This window comes from Clinocottus analis, unplaced genomic scaffold (genome assembly GCF_023055335.1).
Source record: "Clinocottus analis isolate CAN_PGR_092001 unplaced genomic scaffold, fCliAna1.0.p SCAF_5, whole genome shotgun sequence".
In the NCBI taxonomy this organism is placed as follows: Eukaryota; Metazoa; Chordata; class Actinopteri; order Perciformes; family Cottidae; genus Clinocottus; species Clinocottus analis.
Genome location: NW_027176207.1, coordinates 562,445 through 578,143, shown reverse-complemented (window position 1 = coordinate 578,143; position 15,699 = coordinate 562,445). Strand labels below are relative to the sequence as shown.

Genomic DNA, 15,699 nt, shown 5'->3' with positions numbered 1-15,699 from the left:
GGGCTCGGTACCGGCTCCGTGAGGGCTCGGTACCGGCTCGGTGTCGCGCCCCGCGGCGGGGGGTCTGCTCACGGTTCAGAGGCTCAGTGGCTCACACAATGGCGGCGCTGCCATTTCCCTCGAGTTTCTTTCTTCAGTTGCTGAACGCAAAATGCCCTCCGGTTAACCGACTTGGTTTACCACAGCTTAAAACATAATGACGTCACTGTTGGGTCCACGTGACGTAACGTGAAGCTAAGCGGCTCCAGCTGGCTAATGCTACTGATACTGATACTGGCATAAAGAGCTCTCGTCCCCACGACGTGACGAGGGTTTGGTCTGCTTGTGTCGCAGAATTATTATTATTATTATTATTATTATTATTATTATTAACGTTTAATGATGAAACCCCACGAGATTGGACTCTGGATACAGCAGCTTCGCCGCCCAATGGCGCAGTTCCAGTGTTCACCACCAGGTGTCAGTGTCGCTGCGCGCTGTGGCGGCAAGACGTCTGCTTCACCATGAACACACAACATCACAGAGCTTCACCATGAACACACAACATCACAGAGCTTCACCATGAACACACAACATCACAGAGCTTCACCATGAACACACAACATCACAGAGCTTCACCATGAACACACAACATCACAGAGCTTCACCATGAACACACAACATCACAGAGCTTCACCATGAACACACAACATCACAGAGCTTCACCATGAACACACAACATCACAGAGCTTCACCATGAACACACAACATCACAGAGCTTCACCATGAACACACAACGTCACAGAGCTTCACCATGAACACACAACATCACGCAGCTTCACCATGAACACACAACATCACAGAGCTTCACCATGAACACACAACGTCACGTAGCTTCACCATGAACACACAACATCACGCAGCTTCACCATGAACACACAACATCACGCAGCTTCACCATGAACACACAACGTCACGGAGCTTCACCATGAACACACAACGTCACGTAGCTTCACCATGAACACACAACGTCACAGAGCTTCACCATGAACACACAACATCACAGAGCTTCACCATGAACACACAACATCACGCAGCTTCACCAAGAACACACAACGTCATGCAGCTTCACCATGAACACACAACGTCACGCAGCTTCACCATGAACACACAACGCGTGTGTGTTGAAACACTCTGTTTCAACACACACCACCTGAATGAGAGTTTAGTTATTATATCTGTTGATATTCAACACTACTATATTGACTATATTGAGTAATAAAACAACTGGGGAAACTTTTTTCTCGTTAAATGTATTTGCAAGTAAAAGTGCATCGCTGCAACAACAATTCCTTTTCTTGGAATAATTATTTTCGGCCCGTTTTTGGCCCACAAGTCACACATGACTGTGAGGATTTGCAAAATTTCCACTTGGCTGTTTCATTTTTGAAAATACGCTGCATATTTGTGTCTAATGCTGTTTTCCACTGTGAAGGGCTTCTCACTTCTCCATCTGTGCGGTTCTCTCTCGCTGGCAGACGCTGATGCTCTCCTGAGCTTTGAAGAGGTGAAGGAAGCTTCATGCACACAGGTTGAGCTTTAAGATGTCCCCTCAGTGCAACGCCCCGCTGGCGCCCAACGAGGTGCAGTGATCTCTTCAGCGTGTTGTCACACGTCCTCATGGACGGCACCGTGAGGGACTTTGAGGCAACTCGGTCAGAAGCTTGGAGAAAGATGTTTCCTCCTCTCGGCGGCGTCCGTGAAGCTCCTGAGGGTCTCAGATCATCACTTCTCATCTTCATCTCTGTGCTGGTGTTTCTATTTATTGTTGAAGTCACATGACTTCTGTCCGGGGTCACTTCACTGCGTCATTCAAAGACTGGTCTTTTTCTCCTTCTGGCAGTAAGTTTGAGAGGAACCACAATTACAGAGAAGGACTGTTCTGAAAGGAAGCGTTCTGACCACCTTCTCCAAATGGACTCGCACGGCCGTTTTAATTCTGTTTCCAGCTCGCAGGGTCACGTTGTGTAGTGTGTTTATGAATGTGAGCGATTATCTTTTACATAACGGGGGAGTAATAATGATAATAAGACATTCATCTGTTGCCTCAGGGAGGCATGAACATGTCCAAACAAAACTACTTTTCACTGTCAACCCGTGTGTGGCGGGTCGTATGTTGTTCTGTTTCTCTGGTCACACACACACTCACACACACACACACACATTCGCACACACACTCACACACACACACTCACACACGCACACACACACTCACACACGCACACACACTCACACTCTCTCTCCCCCACACTCGCAGCATCTACTCCCCCTCTGCTATTCCCTTTGACTCAGCAGAAGGAATGCACGTCCAGCTCGGCGGCTTCGTCAGGAGTTATTGCAGAAACCTAAACCCTCGGCTCGGCTTCTCGTCGAGTGTAAAGGTCACTGCTCCTCCCTCACGCAGCGGCGGCGGCGGCGGCGGGGTTGTGCACTCGGACGCCGCCCGCCCCCAGCAGGCGCTGCACGTCACTGCATTCCTGCCGCTGCCTCTTATCAGGACTTTGGGGTCAACTCAAACACAGCGGGACCGAGGACGGCCGGCCTCCAGCTCACTGCGAGCGGTTCCTTCTCAGAGTAACACAAAACCAACAACCACTGAAGTCGTGTGGAGACACAACCTCTCCGTGCGCACTCTGCCTCGTGTGTTTGTGAGCGTTGGGCCTTTCATGGAGCTGCTGCCGCTCGGTCGTCCCCTCCACAGGCCTCACGGTGCAGGAGGGCTCGCTCCCCAGAGAATCTTAACAGTGACCCCCCTCCTCCCCCTCTTTCTCCTCCTCCTCCTCCTCTTCCTCCTCCTCCTCATCTTCCTCCTCCTCAGTGTTATTCTTGCCGTGGTGGATTGCGGGGGCATAAACGCTCTGCTCAGAGGCTTTGGAGCCAAAGGAGCCCCTGGGGCTTAGGGAAATACGGTCAGAGGAAAAAGATCATTAGTTTTATGATACTTCTTTGTCTGAATCTCTCCAGAGCTCCTTTTTAAGCTCGATGGCTGAAGTGAATCATTCTATCAAGGAAACAGGAATCTGCTCTGTAAAGTGGAGCGTAAAGCTTTATGGCCCTGACCTCCATCTAGTGGAGCCTGGGGCTGCGCTCCACCTGTGCACCCTCGTCTTCAGCCGGACGCATCCACCTCTTCACCTCATGGACGCTTCTCTAAACATCTGGAAGCACAAAGCCACAGCGTCTGACACGGCTTCCCTCAGCAGCTCTGTGCCCTCCGTCATGTTGAAACCAGAGTTATTATGCTGAGACATCTGGCTCTGGTTAGAGCCTTCACCTCCCTCCCTTCCCACACACACACACACACACACACACACACACACACACACACACACACCGCTCTGTGTCGCCGCTGTCGTCCCCTCCAGCATCTCCGTCTGTGTCTTCATCTCTTCTGGAAGCTTCTCCCCCTCCCCTGTGCTTCCTCCCCGCTCATTCATTCCCTCGTTCTCTCCGCCTCCTGGGCGAGCGGCCTCCCCCTGTCCTCCGCCTCCTCGCCTCCTCGCCTCCTCGCCTCCTGCTATCTCCCCAACAGTGTAGCTTTGCCTTTACATGTGCGAGCTTGCATCATGGTGCATGTGGACTGCGTCTGGGCTCTCTCCGTGTTCCTGTCTGTGAGTTTAGGATGGACGGCGGCTCAGCAGAGCAACTACACCAGGTGAGGCGGCGCCAGGTGTGCGAGCAACGCGGCTAACCTTCATTCACTGTTCTGAGTTTCAGCAGAAACCCACTAATTGTGTTCACAAGAGGCTGTAACTTGAGGACTGAAATCCTCTGAATTCTCCTCCGTTCCTGGAAGCACATTCTTTCCAGTTCCCTGGTCGGGCTCAGAGTCGTCCCGTTGGGTTTTGGCTGTGGATGTGAGGCGGCGTCTGCAGATGTTAACGCTTTGCATCCTGCCTGTGGGGTCGAGTCGGAGCGGCTCGGCTCCGGACGTCTGGGCTTTAGTCAGCAGGCGTCTGGCTCTGCTGGGGTTGTCTGACTCCTGCTGTCTGTGTTTCTTCCTCCATTGCTTCAGAGTGTTGACGTCTTCAGGATGGAGGAGGGGGGGGGGGGGGGTCACTCGCTCCCTTCTTGTGAAATCTCATGGTTATTTTTTACATGGTTTTCTTGGCTGGGGCAGAAATGACAGCGCCTCCAAGCCACAAACTGTAAACAGCCCCAAACCGACAGCTTAATAATAACAGACAAATTCTTACTGACAAGTCTACACAACGGCCTCATGGTTCCCAGCTGGCAACAGCCTGAAACTTCCTCTTCTGGAAGTTCATCAGCACGTATGAGACGAAGAGCGTCTGTCAGCTGTGACTGTTTCCTGCGTCTTCATGTGGTTGAACATCCAGAGTTGTTTCCTCACTCACAGTTCATTGCTGCATCATGAGTGATGAGCTGCGGCGTAACTTCACCCCCGTGTGTTTACTGGTTGGGTTACGAACAGTTAAAGAACAAGTGGTGGAACATATAAACAATGTAAACAGAAAGGAATCTAGTCCGTAACGTATAAGCACTTCTCTAAAGTCTTCAGCAGCCAGTGAAAGTGAAAGTGTTCATTAACACTTCAGCTCCTGAACAGCTGCTGCTTCATCACCATGAACCTGGATGAGCTGCGTTTGTGCTGAAGCTCATTGTTTCTATAAAATGTTATTTCATGACCTCCAAACTATTCACATGTCTCTCCACGTAGCCAGTTAGCTCCTGTTAGCTCCTGCTAGCTCCTGTTAGCTCCAGTTAGCTCCAGTTAGCTCCTGTTAGCTCCTGTTAGCTCGAGCAGGATAATGCTCAAGTTATTCTGAAGTCACAGAAACACTCAGAGTCCGTGTTCACTGAAGAAGAGACAGATCAGAAATACCAGAGATCACTTTTGTTAAAATGTCTGTTGGATGTGAAAATATCTGAATTGGCAAAGAAGATGTAAACACGTCATCATCAAGCAGCTGATGACTTCTGCTCCCATGAAGTTTACTGACATGACAGCTTTCTCCACTTAGTCTGCTGAGTGGCCAAAAACACACCGACTGCAGAGAAACCAGTCCTACTGAGTCCTACTGAGTCCCACTGAGTCCCACTGAGTCCCACTGAGTCCTACTAAGTCCCACTGAGTCCTACTGAGTCCTACTGACTCCCACTGAGTCCCACTGAGTCCTACTAAGTCCCACTGAGTCCTACTAAGTCCTACTGACTCCCACTGAGTCCTACTGAGTCCTACTGAGTCCTACTGAGTCCCACTGCATCTCTCTGCATCTCTCTGCATCTCACTGCATCTCTGCCTCTCCACAGGCCCGTGTTCCACTGTGGAGGCGACCTGGTCACAGACTCGGGCTTCGTTGGCAGCGAGGGGTTCCCGAGCTTCTACAAACCCAACAGCAGATGCACCTGGCGCATCACGGTGAGTCACTTCTGCTCAGCACGTCCTGACTCTTCCCTCACCGCCAGGTGACTCATTCACAGTCTCGGTGGTTTCCAGGTCCCGGAGGGGAACGTGGTCATGCTCTCCTTCCGCATCTTTGACCTGGAGGCTGACTCGCAGTGCCGCTACGACTATCTGGACGTTTACAACGGAAATTCCAACCTGGTGCAAAAACTCGGCCGCTTTTGTGGAACCTTCCGGCCCGGCGCGCTCATTTCCACCACCAACACCATGATGCTGGAGATGGCGTCCGACGCAGAGACGCAGGGCCGAGGGTTCGTGGCTTACTTCAGCGGAGCCAAGCCGTACGTCGATGGTATGAGAGCGCAATGTGTTCATATCAGAGTTTATTTCACGCGCACGGAGACGTCCAGCGAACAAAGAGCTGACATTCATGAAGTGTTCAGAGCTCAGTGGTGACGTTGTGACCTGTAACCTTTACTGTTCTCTCTGTAATGGCTGCTGCAGTTCAATCATGAAGAGCCCACATATGATGAAGAGGGAAAAGATCAGGCTCCTTGTACATAAACTGATGCTTTACAGGGGAAAGGAGAGGAGGGGGGGGTTACACAGCATATGCTTCGGCCCCCAGGAGCCACGCCCCTGGGCCCGCACGCTGTACTTCCCTCATGCGTGCTGTCGACTCCTTTAGAGTACCAGCCATTAACTGTGCAACATGCTGACCTCACACATCCTTCACTGCTTACTGTTAGGCTGCTCTGTGTTATCTTCCTCGTCACGCTCACGGAGCGCCGCCTCGTTTCAGACCAGCAGTTCTGTGGAGGGAAGATGACAAAAGCCCAGGGCGAGATCAAGACGCCCAACTGGCCCGAGAAGAAGTACCCTGTAGGGACCAGCTGCTCCTGGCTCATCACCGTGGAGCCGGACATGGTCGGCAGCGCTCTCACTCGCAGCATGCACACTTCTGACTTTCCAAAGTCTCCACACGCCCAACGACAGCTGACCCGATCCCTCAAAGTCCCCTTTCTGTTTCTGCTTTGGGCTCCAGGTGATTCAGGTGAATTTTGACAAGTTCGTCCTGGAGGCCGACAGCTACTGCCGGTTCGACTACGTGGCCTTCTTCAACGGCGGGGAGAAGGATGACTCGCGGCTGATTGGACGATACTGTGGCGATCAGGCCCCGCGGTGAGTGGCACGAGACGCCCGGAGGTGTCGGCTGGCCTTTTAAACGCCACCGCTCTTACTTTGCCCCCGTGTCCCGCCTGCCTCCCGTCCAGGCCCATCACCACCAACGGCAACGTGCTGCTGGTCCAGTTCGTGTCGGACCTCAGCGTGACGTCTGATGGGTTCCTGGCCCGCTACACCAGCGTCCGGTCCGGTTCCCAGACCTCAACAACCAACTCCAGAGCCGGCACGAGGCCCATCCCCCCGATGCCTGCCGTCAAACCCGCCGCCACCGTAAAGCCACCGGCCCCCACCGCCAAACATGTGGCCCCGCAGCCCACCGGGAGACCCAGACCAGCCAAGCCCACCAGGACCCGCGGACAGAGCCCCACGGGCCCGGACAGGAGGCCGCCGGCCACCAGGCCCAATGGGAGGAGGCCCGGTGGGTGGAGTCACGAGCACGCTGCGCTGCAGGGTCAATGAGCGGAAGATGTAAATCTCATGTTCACTTGTTTGTGTTTTCAGTCCCTCAGAACCCTCTGTGTGCCAAAGCCTGCAAAAGAGATGGAACCATCAAGACCAGCTTCTGCGCCAGTGAATTTGGTGAGTCCCCCCCGCCCATCTCCCATGATGCAACAGGTCACCGATGCTGCGTTCTCACGGCGCTCTCCTCGTTGCAGTGATCACCGGGAAGGTGAGCTCTCTGGCCCCAGGGCCCCGCGGGACGCTGCTCATCGGCGTCGCCCTCATCAAGACCTACAAAGCCGGCCGGCTCGCAGTCACACAGGCCGCAGACGCCACGTCGGTGAGGCTGGTGTCGCAGTGCAAGAAGTGCCCGCTGCTGCGCAGAGGTAGCTCTACACACACACACACAACAGATTATCATCACTCAAACTCATATTTATATACATGCTCATCGTGCGTTCCGCTCCCTCTTCCTTTCCTACAGGAGCCGACTACATCATCATGGGTCAGGTGGATGAGGACGGGCGTGGCAGCCTGGCTCCCGGTGCCTTCACCGCTCCATACAAAGCCCCTCATGACAGATTATTAATGAACATCAACAGCCAACCCTGTTAACCTCACAGCGCTTTAAAGGCTGGGGACTTCAGAGGGCCGAACACATCCAGACCTGACAATGTGAACAGATCTGTTAATGCACACTATTACAGTGAACAATAACTTCAGTTTAATCCACCATTTTAAAGGAATTAAAAGGATTTTATTCAAACACCTGCCAAACCTAATGTTTGTAATTTATACATGAATAAAGGTTTTATATCTCTTTCAGGTGGCTGCATACTTATTGTTCACTGTGTCTCTGTTTCCACCTAGTGGAGGAAAAGAGGAACAGCACCTCAACTCACCCGCTCACCCAGAGCTTCTGTACTAAAGAGTTTAATAACTCCTCTGAGCTGAGCTGAGCTGAGCTGAGCTGAGCTGAGTTGAGCTGAGCTGAGCTGAGTTGAACTGAGTTGAGTTGAGTTGAGCTGAGTTGAGCTGAGTTGAGCTGAGTTGAGCTGAGTTGAGCTGAGCTGAGTTGAGCTGAGTTGAGCTGAGCTGAGTTGAGCTGAGTTGAGCTGAGCTGAGTTGAGTTGAGTTGAGCTGAGCTGAGTTGAGTTGAGTTGAGTTGAGTTGAGTTGAGCTGAGTTGAGCTGAGTTGAGTTGAGTTGAGCTGAGTTGAGCTGAGTTGAGCTGAGCTGAGCTGAGCTGAGCTGAGTTGAGTTGAGTTGAGCTGAGCTGAGCTGAGTTGAGTTGAGTTGAGTTGAGTTGAGCTGAGCTGAGCTGAGTTGAGCTGAGCTGAGCTGAGCTGAGCTGAGTTGAGTTGAGTTGAGTTGAGTTGAGTTGAGTTGAGCTGAGCTGAGCTGAGCTGAGTTGAGTTGAGTTGAGTTGAGCTGAGTTGAGTTGAGTTGAGTTGAGCTGAGTTGAGTTGAGCTGAGTTGAGCTGAGTTGAGTTGAGTTGAGTTGAGCTGAGCTGAGTTGAGTTGAGCTGAGTTGAGTTGAGTTGAGCTGAGTTGAGCTGAGCTGAGTTGAGTTGAGTTGAGTTGAGCTGAGTTGAGCTGAGCTGAGTTGAGCTGAGCTGAGTTGAGCTGAGTTGAGTTGAGCTGAACTGAGTTGAGCTGAGTTGAGTTGAGCTGAGTTGAGTTGAGTTTAGTTAAGTTCAGCATCACTCATGATGTCGTATTTCACCGTGTGTCTGACAAGAGGAAGGATCCCACAATCTTTGTCCAGGTTTAATATATTAATCTTTCAGTAAATGTAATTATTACTCAGCTGTATGTGTTTTCCAAGAAGAAGATTAAAAATCAAGACTTTTTGGTTTGTTCAGTGAAAATACTGTACTACATATATAGTACTATACTACAGACTATATATAGTACTGTACTACATATATAGTACTATACTACAGACTATATATAGTACTGTACTACATATATAGTACTATACTACAGACTATATATAGTACTGTACTACATATATAGTACTATACTACAGACTATATATAGTACTGTACTACATATATAGTACTATACTACAGACTATATATAGTACTGTACTACATATATAGTACTATACTACAGACTATATATAGTACTGTACTACATATATAGTACTATACTACAGACTATATATAGTACTATACTACATATATAGTACTATACTACAGACTATATATATGTACTGTACTACATATATAGTACTATACTACAGACTATATATAGTACTGTACTACATATATAGTACTGTACTACAGACTATATATAGTACTGTACTACATATATAGTACTATACTACAGACTATATATAGTACTGTACTACATATATAGTACTATACTACAGACTATATATAGTACTGTACTACATATATAGTACTATACTACAGACTATATATAGTACTATACTACATATATAGTACTATACTACAGACTATATATAGTACTGTACTACATATATAGTACTATACTACAGACTATATATAGTACTGTACTACATATATAGTACTATACTACAGACTATATATGTACTGTACTACATATATAGTACTATACTACAGACTATATATAGTACTGTACTACATATATAGTACTATACTACATATATAGTACTATACTACAGACTACATATGCTACTGTACTACATACTATATATGGTACTATACTACATATATATGCTACTATACTACATATATATGCTTCTATACTACATATATATGCTACTATACTACATATATATGCTTCTATACTACATATATATGCTACTATACTACATATATATGCTACTATACTACATAGAGTACTAGACTACATACTTTACAGGCTTTTAGTGACTTTATTCAACAACTATAACGATAAGAAACATTTCTTCATGATTGACCTTTAAAGCCCAGAGGGCTGAAACTATTAAATACTATCTGTCGGACAAACATTATGATAACTTTCATTATAACATTACTTCTAATGCCTTTACATCTTATTCTGAACCTTTTAAAGACTGTTTGGACATATTATACTGTACTATATACATTAATCCTTTGACAGTCATAATACACATGTTCCTATACTGTAACCTCATTATATGTCTTTTTATTGAGTGTTTTATGACAGAAAGATCTTTTTATGACATCTCTTCATCAGACCATGCCATGACCTTCATGTTATTCATTACTGTTATTGTCCATCCTGCATTTGAATGGCAGAATATGGTTTAAAACATTAAACGTAGTTTAATAGTTTATCTCTCTATTCAGTGCACTTCTTTACTTCTTTAAACTTCCTTTCTTCAGGTGTTTCTGTAAAACAACAACGCAGCCGGTCAAGTGACACTTTATTGTAAAAAGAAGATATAAAAGACAATCAAAACATCACAATTGCATATAAAAAACAAAATGGACTTCTAAACAATCATCATGAATCATGAAATATGTTTGCAGGCTTTAGGAGAACTTTGTGGTGATTTGCATAAAACATCCAGAGACTCAAACACCCGACCGCCTTAAAAAGAGATCACATGACAAGCGTACGCCTCCACCCCTATGCTACACCCACACGCTGCCTCTCTGCTACACCCACACGCTGCCTCTCTGCTACACCCACACGCTGCCTCTCTGCTACACCCACACGCTGCCTCTCTGCTACACCCACACGCTGCCTCTCTGCTACACCCACACGCTGCCTCTCTGCTACACCCACACGCTGCCCTTCCCCTCCCGCTCCGCGGGGCCCTGCCGGCCGCAGCATCCTCCTGCAGCCCTGCGCTGCCGGGCGGCCGGCAGGTTCTTGTAGACGGCCCGGCTGTAGGGGATGAAGCACATGCCCAGCTGCAGGTGGCGCGCCAGGCGGCAGTAGGCGGCGAGCGCCAGCACCAGCAGAGGGGTGAGCAGCAGGAAGCCCACCACCAGCAGAGCCACGCAGCCGGCGTCGTCCAGCATGTCTGAGCAGTACGGAGACATGCCGTGAGGCTGCACCTGTAACAGGAAGGAGGAGGGTGAGTCACGCCATGGAGGCCGGCAGGAAGAGGACGGGGAGGCCGCACGAACGCACAACGGTAGGTTCCATGGAAATGTATTTAAAATGAATCAGCATGCACAACACATGCAGGGTCTGAGCAGACGCTGCCCCATAATGCACAGAGGAACTCGGCTCAGCCACAGCTGCAAAAATAAATGTAGTTAAGCTCCAAAGATTAAGTAAGATCATGGAAAACAGTTTCAAATGTCTGGAAAAACACATCCCCTTCTCTTTTTACAGTTTAATTTAAAATCAGTGTGATTGATAGTTTACATCATTTCCTGTTATTACGAACATCGTCTGGTTCATAACTCTGATATTACACTTGACGAATAGTCTGTTGAATGGACTCATCAGACGCAGCACCAGTGTGACACACTACTTCTTACTCTGTCTCCTGTCACACAACAACAACAACAACAACAACAACAACAACAGCAACATGCAGGTCTGGTAAGGCTGGTCACCGTGGAGTGGCAGAGGAAGCCAGAGATGATCATGGCGAGAGCGGGGGTGAGGATGATGCCGAAGATGACGCCGGCCAGCCCGCCGTTGATCAGCGCGATGAGCATGTTCTGCGCGGTCACCAGCACGGAGCAGGCCCAGCAGTCCAGCGCGCCGCGCAGCTCCAGGGGCCCGTCGGCGGCGTCGCTGCCGCCCACAGAGTACGGAGGCGGCACCACCCGGGAGCCCGAGCCCGGCTCACAGGGCCCGGGCTTCTCCAGCGTCCCGTTCCGCGACAGACTCATCTTGAGGTCGCTGCTGCGGGAGAGGAAGACTTCAGGTCAGAACCGACGCGTCACTGTTCAATCTATTGTTCTGTTGGGCTTCAATGGAACTTGAGGGAAATCACAACATCTCAACGTTGGGATGTTGTTCAAAGTCCTTTAAGCGTCAGCACTTTGTTGAAAACAGATATCTCAACTTGAACGTGTTTAGTTTCTTCACATCTCTAAAATCATGGAAAGCCAAAAGAATGTGAAGTAATGTAACCCTGGAATATGTGCTGAAAGGTGTGGAAAGTCAACACAGATAACTGCACAGCTCTAAGTGCGAGGAAATGGGGCTGTGACCCCACCTCCAAACCCACGAGCACCAGAACAATGAGCCAGGAACAGCTGCAGAGCTCTAACATCCCATAATCTCTCACGGTGGCAGTGAAACGCTGCGACTTTGATTTTCAAAGAACTAATAACAAGTACAACTCTTTTCTTCTTCTTTTAAAACATCAATGGGATGGTTCGTGTCTCGCTTCACTTTTATTTTGTAGAGTCCGTGATGGAGAAATGACACATGTTCCATTTCCTGTGTTCTTGAGTTACTGTTATCATGACAAGCACATGCTCACAAGATATCATCAAGTTACTAAACCATTAGATTCACATGATGCATAAAGGGCAAAGCAACAGGACCCGTGCACTCTGGAGCAGTTTGAATGGTTCATTGTTTTGTTTTTAGATTGTGTAAATATCAGTGATTAGATCTTATTTTAGGGGTTTCCTGCTCTTATGGGATCATTTTAAAGGTTCTCCATCAACCCTGATCAACAAGAAGAACATTTTTTAAGATGTTCAGTGAGCTCAAACCTTTTTATTTTATCGTGATCAACTTCAGATATCAAAACTCAGTCTCTATGATCACAGGAACAGAGTTACAGAGGGAACATCGTCTGGACGTTTCATCATGAGGAAGAAACATCCCGACGACGTTTCCTCTGTATTCTTCCTACTGCTGAGCTCTGAAGTGCCCTGAGCCCTTCAGTTAGCAGCATTAGCATTCCTCTGTTTTCTCAACATGTTTTATTCAGGAAAGAAGCGGCGGATTGTTGGTTGTACTCACTGCGCTGTATCCTGAGGATGTGTCGTCCGGCGGCTCGATGCTGGCAGCAGATGATGAGACTGAGACCTTGAGAGCGGTGAGCGGTCAGAGACAAAGAGAATCTCAAGAATTTCCTCCTGATGTCCGTCTCCCCTTCAGAAACCCAGATCTTCAGAGGGAGCCGAGGGAAGTTTCTGCTCCTGAACTAAACCTAAGATCTGTTTGTGTGCCGGCCTATTTCTAAAAACTATCAACAGGTATTTGCTCACTTTTATGAATCCAAAGCTGTCGGTGAGAGCTGGTGTGGAGCTGAACTGACGTGAGGCTTTCCCCCTGGCTGCAGCGCTTCCTTCCCTGACATTCTGTTTCCTCAGTCCGACTCCAGTTTGAGATATGATTGAATGCGTAAGTGGTTGTGAGTGTACGCCTGTGTGTGTGTGTGTGTGTGTGTGTGTGTGTGTGTGTGTGTGTGTGTGTGTGAGAGAGAGAGTATCCTGTGTTGTCTCGAATGTGGAGGCACAGAAAGAAGGCTGTGCCGTGTTAGCGGCTGGTGTCGGGGAGCAGTGAGGGTTTGTGTGATAACCCTGAACAGGGGGAGGGAGGAGGAGTGTTTATTTGGACAGATTAGAGGAGTCAGGGTATGCGGCCCAATCCCCAACACTTTACACCCTCACGGAGCACTTTCTCTCCTCCACTGTCAAACACTGATAAGGGTTCAAAATTCAAAACAACGGAGTGGTTTTTATGTTGCCGTTCACGCACAAATATTAAATCACAAACTGCCAGGAAGCCCATGTTGTGGGTTTTAGTCGGTCTGTTATATAAGACGTAGGCCTGTACATCACAGTGCTGCTGAGGGCGTGGACAGCAACACAGCGCTACAGCTCGGCTGTACGAAGGTAAAAAGGACAAACCAGGGTTGTTTAAGATCGGTCTCAGAAACAGGAATGACAAAGAATTGACCCCTTGACCTTTTGATGAAAAACAGAGCTCCGCTTTCAGAAAACATAAGGAAATGAGGAGTGTGGGGGTGGGGCTGGCGGTGGGGGCTCCAGCTAATTTGGCGGGGGAAAAGAGTCTATCATGGGACTGATAAGGAACCAGAGAGGCTCAGTTCAAAGGGTGACATTAGTATTTTGATATGAGGTTTCATTTTTTTCATCACGCTGTGTTTATTTACTATTGCTTCACAGGGGCAGATATGCTCTCCCTGGAGGGAACGAGGACATTTTAACAGTTTGTACCAGAACAATGATCAAAGAGTCTGTGGCATTAGTGGGTAAAAAAAGATGCGATGGGTGGTTTTGTCATTAACAATGCCACAGAGTGTTTATATGCATACGTCAATGTCTGAGGGGGTTGGTAGAGGAAGAGCGGTCTTCCTGTCCTTGGAACCAGGATATCCGCTGCTGCGTCCACGTTCTAGGATGAGATGTCTCCGCATCTGCAGTTTGGCAATCTCATGTCCTTTAACCCGCGGAGGAGAAACAAACGGTAAAAATAGCAACCAGAAGGAAAACGCTCCAGCTAACAGGTTTAGAAGGTAGTGAGACTGAGCTGGCCTGAATGTTGTCACACTGGTACGATGAAGGTTCAATGTTTGTGTGTCTGTTGTGTTATTTCATGAGAGAATGACATGCAGCTAACAGGTAAGCTGGTGCCCCTTGGTGTCATTTTAGTTTTGTATCATAGACAGTGTATAGGTCTACACTGGCCATCTCCTCTATTAACCACACTAATAGCAAAAAGTAAGAGGAAGACGTTGCATTAGTTTCATATAAGTATGACTCTTTTACTTTGAATTACAACTCTTAACTAAACTGAATGGATCAGCTGTAGCCTGCAGCTTTCACACTGACACAGTGGAAATAAGTGAGTATTGTTGTCCTGGACTCTGTCTCTTCATGTAGCATGGAGCTGGACCAGTAGCCTCTGTCCCTTCATGTAGCATGGAGCTAGTCTAGTAGACTCTGTCCCTTGATGTAGCATGGAGCTGGACCAGTAGCCTCTGTCCCTTCATGTAGCATGGAGCTGGACCAGTAGCCTCTGTCCCTTCATGTAGCATGGAGCTAGTCTAATAGACTCTGTCCCTTGATGTAGCATGGAGCTGGTCCAGTAGACTCTGTCCCTTCATGTAGCATGGAGCTGGTCCAGTAGACTCTGTCCCTCCATGGAGCTGGTCCAGTAGACTCTGTCCCTTCATGTAGCATGAAGCTGGTCCAGTATCCTCTGTCTCTTCATGTAGCATGGAGCTGGACCAGTAGCCTCTGTCCCTTCATGTAGCATGGAGCTGGTCCAGTAGACTCTGTCCCTTCATGTAGCATGGAGCTGGTCCAGTATCCTCTGTCCCTTCATGTAGCATGGAGCTGGTCCAGTAGACTCTGTCTCTTCATGTAGCATGAAGCTAGTCTAGTAGCCTCTGTCCCTTCATGTAGCATGGAGCTGGTCCAGTAGACTCTGTCCCTTCATGTAGCATAAAGCTGGTCCAGTAGACTCTGTCCCTTCATGTAGCATGGAGCTGGTCCAGTAGACTCTGTCCCTTCATGTAGCATGGAGCTGGTCCAGTAGACTCTGTCCCTCCATGGAGCTGGTCCAGTAGACTCTGTCCCTTCATGTAGCATGAAGCTGGTCCAGTAGACTCTGTCTCTTCATGTAGCATGGAGCTGGTCCAGTAGACTCTGTCCCTCCATGGAGCTGGTCCAGTAGACTCTGTCCCTTCATGTAGCATTGAGCTGGTCCAGTAGACTCTGTCCCTTCATGTAGCATGGAGCTGGTCCAGTAGGACCCCCAGTGGCCATGCAGACT

The 15,699-nt window shown here is 48.6% G+C and overlaps 2 protein-coding genes across 2 annotated transcripts; one reads left to right on the top strand and one right to left on the bottom strand.

Moving 5' to 3' along the window:
* Positions 1-3,561: 3,561 nt before the first annotated feature.
* Positions 3,562-7,856, top strand: pcolcea (procollagen C-endopeptidase enhancer a). The gene is made up of 9 exons (XM_068600744.1): positions 3,562-3,694; positions 5,314-5,422; positions 5,501-5,759; positions 6,210-6,334; positions 6,453-6,589; positions 6,682-7,010; positions 7,094-7,171; positions 7,249-7,419; positions 7,518-7,856. The coding sequence occupies exons 1-9, from the start codon at positions 3,606-3,608 to the stop codon at positions 7,646-7,648; spliced, it is 1,428 nt and encodes a 475-aa protein (XP_068456845.1). The 5' UTR covers positions 3,562-3,605; the 3' UTR covers positions 7,649-7,856.
* A 2,588-nt stretch (positions 7,857-10,444) lies between these two features.
* Positions 10,445-13,443, bottom strand: tmem88a (transmembrane protein 88 a). The gene is made up of 3 exons (XM_068601113.1): positions 12,916-13,443; positions 11,544-11,838; positions 10,445-11,033 (listed from the first exon to the last, which is right to left on the bottom strand). The coding sequence occupies exons 2-3, from the start codon at positions 11,823-11,825 to the stop codon at positions 10,749-10,751; spliced, it is 567 nt and encodes a 188-aa protein (XP_068457214.1). The 5' UTR covers positions 11,826-11,838; positions 12,916-13,443; the 3' UTR covers positions 10,445-10,748.
* Positions 13,444-15,699: the final 2,256 nt, after the last annotated feature.

What these genes read in the sequence shown, in the direction of transcription:
- pcolcea (XM_068600744.1), top strand. Translation starts at nt 3,606, where the DNA reads ATGGTGCATGTGGACTGCGTCTGGGCTCTCTCCGTGTTCCTGTCTGTG. An exon ending in TGTGGCGATCAGGCCCCGCG is followed by an intron (nt 6,590 to 6,681) that starts GTGAGTGGCACG and finishes CCTCCCGTCCAG; the next exon opens with GCCCATCACCACCAACGGCA. An exon ending in GCCCAATGGGAGGAGGCCCG is followed by an intron (nt 7,011 to 7,093) that starts GTGGGTGGAGTC and finishes TTGTGTTTTCAG; the next exon opens with TCCCTCAGAACCCTCTGTGT.
- tmem88a (XM_068601113.1), bottom strand. Translation starts at nt 11,825, where the DNA reads ATGAGTCTGTCGCGGAACGGGACGCTGGAGAAGCCCGGGCCCTGTGAG. An exon ending in GCTTCCTCTGCCACTCCACG is followed by an intron (nt 11,034 to 11,543) that starts GTGACCAGCCTT and finishes TTCCTGTTACAG; the next exon opens with GTGCAGCCTCACGGCATGTC.